The 4,441-nt window shown below is 35.7% G+C and overlaps 1 protein-coding gene across 2 annotated transcripts in view; it reads left to right on the top strand.

The window, feature by feature from the left end:
• The window catches only part of ADGRB3 (adhesion G protein-coupled receptor B3), a 659,277-nt gene that overhangs the window by 311,554 nt on the left and 343,282 nt on the right, over positions 1–4,441 (top strand). For both annotated transcript variants that reach the window (XM_006926408.1, XM_006926409.2), the window contains one exon: positions 3,307–3,501. In XM_006926408.1, the coding sequence (XP_006926470.1) occupies positions 3,307–3,501 (195 nt within the window). The remainder of the gene's footprint in view (positions 1–3,306; positions 3,502–4,441) is intronic.

The following is a 4,441-nucleotide window of genomic DNA, read 5'->3' as shown; positions in this document are numbered from 1 at the left end:
AAAGAGTGAAACAGACCTATAGATAAAGATGGGTTTGTTCATTCTAGAAAAAATGTAGTGAAAGGATAGGCACGAGGTAAGGAAAGAACCTTTCACAGTAAGTACATTTGTATTGTGAAAGGAATATCAAGAAACTGGAATTTTTTTATCAACTAAATATATTACAGATGGAAATGTGACTTATCCAAATGCTCTTGATACTCTTTATAAATGCTACACTATCACATACAAATATTTCAAGGTATTTGTTCTGGGTGCTTTCCATTGACAATGCCAGGAAGGATGCTAATTAATGCTGATTGTGAGAGCTGGCATTGTGATTTGGGCACCTGTCTGCAAAGAGCTATGCTAAGAACAACTCATTCCACATAAGCCTGCTAAGCAGCTGTCAGATGGCATTGATGTTAATTTACTACTGACTGGGGCCACATTTGATGCTGACCCAGACATGAAAGACTGGCTTTCCTATCTCTGATTAGCTGAGCCATCCAATGCCTTCTGTACTATTTTTATTGCAAACAGAAAACATGTCTAGATGTTTATTCCTCAAGATCACAGTGTTGTGATATTTTTATTTGAAAGAAGGATACATTAGACCTGTGCAAGTTAGATCCCTCACAGGCATGGATGTACATTGCCAAAATAGTAGATACAGACCTGATTTGAAGTAGTCAGATGATGTTTACTTTGGCATCTATTGCTACATTCTATTTCTAATGGTGAATCATTTAAGTCCTCTGTGGCTTTGAATATCACAGCTGGGATTTGCATTGCCAGCACAAACTGAATTTTGTGACATTTTTTTAGGTTAGACCTTGTTAACTTCATTTCACTTCAGAAGTTTCTTCACACTCCCTCTACTGAACCAGATACTTTCATGCCAAGAAGCTGCACTATCTCTTTAAGTCAGGTATTTCTCATGCTATATAATACTAGTGTTTGCTATAGACTATGTCGATGAGAGAGTTAAGATAGCTTTCAAGTGTGCCTAATTTAATCCTAAGACCTAATGTGAGCATAGAAGGAAGTTGACTCATTCGTTCATTCATTTATTTAATTAATTTGTTCAGTATATTGAATAAACCTTCTAGGTGCTGGAAATATAAGAGTAAACAATATAGACAAAGTATCTTCATATTCTAATGGGGGGCAGGGTCACAAAAATAAAACAAAGAAGCCAAAACATTGATGGCACAATGGCAGGTAAGGTTGAGCACAGTGAAGGGGGCAAGATGAATGACAAGCATACCATATTAGATAGAGAATCAGCTAAGACCTCTCTGAGGAAACGTCAAAAAAGGATATGGATATCTGTGGATAGACTTCAGGGCAAAAGGAAAAGCAAACGCAAAGGCCCTGACACAGGCATGTGCTAAATGTTGTTGAGGAAGATCAAAAAGACCAGAGAGATTAGAGGACAGTGAATGAGGGGAGAGGTTATTACAAGTTCCCAGGAACTAGATCACGTAGGGCACGCAGACCATAGCAAGGCAAGATGTTTCCTGTGATGCATTAGTTCGTGCTAATAATCTTAGGCTTGTGTGATTTCCTTTGAATTAAGAAAATGATTTTTAAAATGTTTTAACCACATAGGTATATTTTTCAAATCATGAAGGAGACATGGTAAACTGTCTCCTATGGATTTAATTGCGTAAATAATAAGTCGCAAAGTTTAAATTAAAACCTGAGCACTGCTGGCTCCAAATACCATCCATTTGAATTATATCATATAGGTATAGTTAAGATATAAAAATTTAATTTACTCTACTAGACTTTTACTGTGCTATATTCCAAGGCTGTGAATAAGGCAGGGAACCTACCCTGAGGTTCAAAAGGATAACTGGGGCAGAAAATCATATGAGCAAATGAGCTGCTCATATAATTCAGTGTGATATGGTGATGTATGTATAAGAGAAGAGATAGCACAGAGAAGGGAGTTGATTAACTCTGTTTAAATATTTAGAAGAACCAGGACTAAATCTGAGAAGTGCATAAACATGAGATATGTTAGGGAGGAGGGTGGCATAGCCAGTGCAAAAACATGAAGTTATAGAACTCATGACCTAAACATAAAATTACAAATATTTATCAGTAATTTAGAAAAGAAATCGGTAGAGGCTGGTCATTGATCCCATACCAATCCTTTGGGCTTTTGTCAGGGATTGATGGCTTCTACTGAGGGGAAGCAGGGAGAGATGGCTTCTACTGAAGGGAGGCAATGAAAGAAGAAAATGGGAAGAAATAAACTCCCTAAATATGTTGTTTTTTAGCATAACACAACAGAAATAGAGTACATCTCTAAAGATTTTTTACTCCACCAAGATATATTTAGAGTTCAAAGAAAAGTAAAATATCTCAAGTAGCAAAATATCACTTTTTAAAGTACAGTTTTTAGAAAATTCCTAACTTTTTGAATTAGTTCGGATCGATCGCCATACTTTATAGGACTTGTTGGCATGATTCTTAATGGGAAATTGATCATAACAATTATTACACTTTAACATTATTTCAGTAGTTCTCTGCTGTTTTAGTTCTTGATTATTTCATGATCTTTTGATATGTTCATTTTATCATAAATTTAGCAATGAGATGATAAAGATTAACCTTTTATTAAACAAAGAAAAGTGTAATGGATTATTGCTATCACTTTATCCTCTCTACCTTATCATTCTTTCACACTATAAAATGCTTTCCTTCTCTTGAACTGTAAGGTAAGAAAATATAAAAATTGATGGCACATTTCTCTGGCCATAAAAGTAATTTAGGCCTTGAATCTTAATAGTTTGTTCTGCTCCTGAAGACCTAGCTGAGCGTTTTTTGTGATGTTTTTTGTTTTTGTTTTTGTTTTGGTCGTTTTTATTTTGCTGCTATAGAAAGATATGTTTACTTTAAGAGGTAAGGCAAAAAATTATTAAGCTTGGCTTGTTAATACAAATAGAAATTTCAAAGTGTTTATAATAATCTTCCATCTCTGACCACACCTTACTAATTCCATGTTCAGGACATTCAGTTTTACTTCAGTTAAAAACCTAAGTTAATACATAGTTTTTCTACTATGTTGAAGTGTGTGTTCTGAGAGTGAGATAAAGGCAAGTCTGTCAAGTCTGCCAAAATGTGTAGTACACTCTTTGCATGTTCATTCTCTGAGTGCGCGATACACACAATCTACAGTTTTGAAATCCTCTCAAGTATTACAAAGCTATTTTAAAGTCAACTCTTCAATTTTAAATATATTGGCTGGATGAAGATATGTAGAGAAATAGGAATGAAGATTCTGATGTTTATTCTGTTCTTTTGACCATCCAGATTAAAGAACACCTTGCTAAGGGACAGCGAATGCTGGCAGGTGATGGGATGTCCCAGGTGACCAAGACACTGTTGGATTTAACTCAGAGGAAAAATTTCTATGCAGGCGATCTTCTGATGTCCGTGGAAATCCTCAGAAATGTGACAGACACATTTAAAAGAGCAAGTTACATCCCTGCATCTGATGGTGTCCAGGTAAGGGAGATAATCCCACGAAGGAAAAAACTAGTGAAGTAGCAATCAATTTTTAGCTTGAAGAAGCCAGTGCAGCCATCTTGGAGGCAGCCTGGACTCGGGGGAGACATCAGGTTGTGCTTAGTGTGAGCTCTGGAAATGACCTCAGTTCCCTTAGTTATTCTACACCCTAGTGTCCTCAACCATAAAATTATCATAATACGCTTCAAGGAGATACTGAATGAGAATGTGTGTGAAGTGTTCTCGGCTCTCAGATAAAAGGCGCTATAGCAAATTCAAGGCTGTATCATGGATATTTTTTTCCCACATTTAATATCACCATCTTGCCATAGGAGACTATTAAAAGTACATTAAGCATAATGAAAGCATATTAACTATAACGTACAAAGAAGACATACTTGTAAGTTTTATTTGGGGGTTTGCTATTAGAAGGGAGAGGGCCATATTTAATTTTGTGGAACCATTACCTGAAAATATTAGGCAAACAGAGAATTGTTCTGGGTAAAAAAATTAGAAATTCAATAATTCCTCACAGCATATTTTTCTTGTCATGGAATCCTTCTAGAGCAGCATCATTTACTTCCATAATAAAGTTTAAGTACTCACCCAATTTCAGTATTGCCTTTGCCATTAAAACAAAGCTTGTTGAATGGCAAACAAAGCATATTTAATGCAACTCGAGTTTGCATTTCAGATTAACTCTTCTTGTGCTGTAGGCTAAAATGTACTTCTGCCAAGAATGCTGAGTTGATTTCTGCATTTCTAGCATAATGTTCTTCCTGTATTTTTGCATAAAGTTCATTAAAGTAAAGGTTTGGCAAAACTCCCAGATCAGGTAGTTTTCTTTCATCTTACCCTTCATTTGGGAGTTTATTTGCATTTCACTTCCAGAATGCAGAGGGCTTTTTGTTTGTTTTGTTTGTTTTAATCCTATTGAGGG

Source organism: Pteropus alecto, unplaced genomic scaffold (assembly GCF_000325575.1).
Source record: "Pteropus alecto unplaced genomic scaffold, ASM32557v1 scaffold7, whole genome shotgun sequence".
NCBI lineage: Eukaryota > Metazoa > Chordata > Mammalia > Chiroptera > Pteropodidae > Pteropus > Pteropus alecto.
The sequence above is the reverse complement of the archived record's forward strand: the minus strand, read 5'-3'. Positions and strand labels throughout refer to the sequence as shown.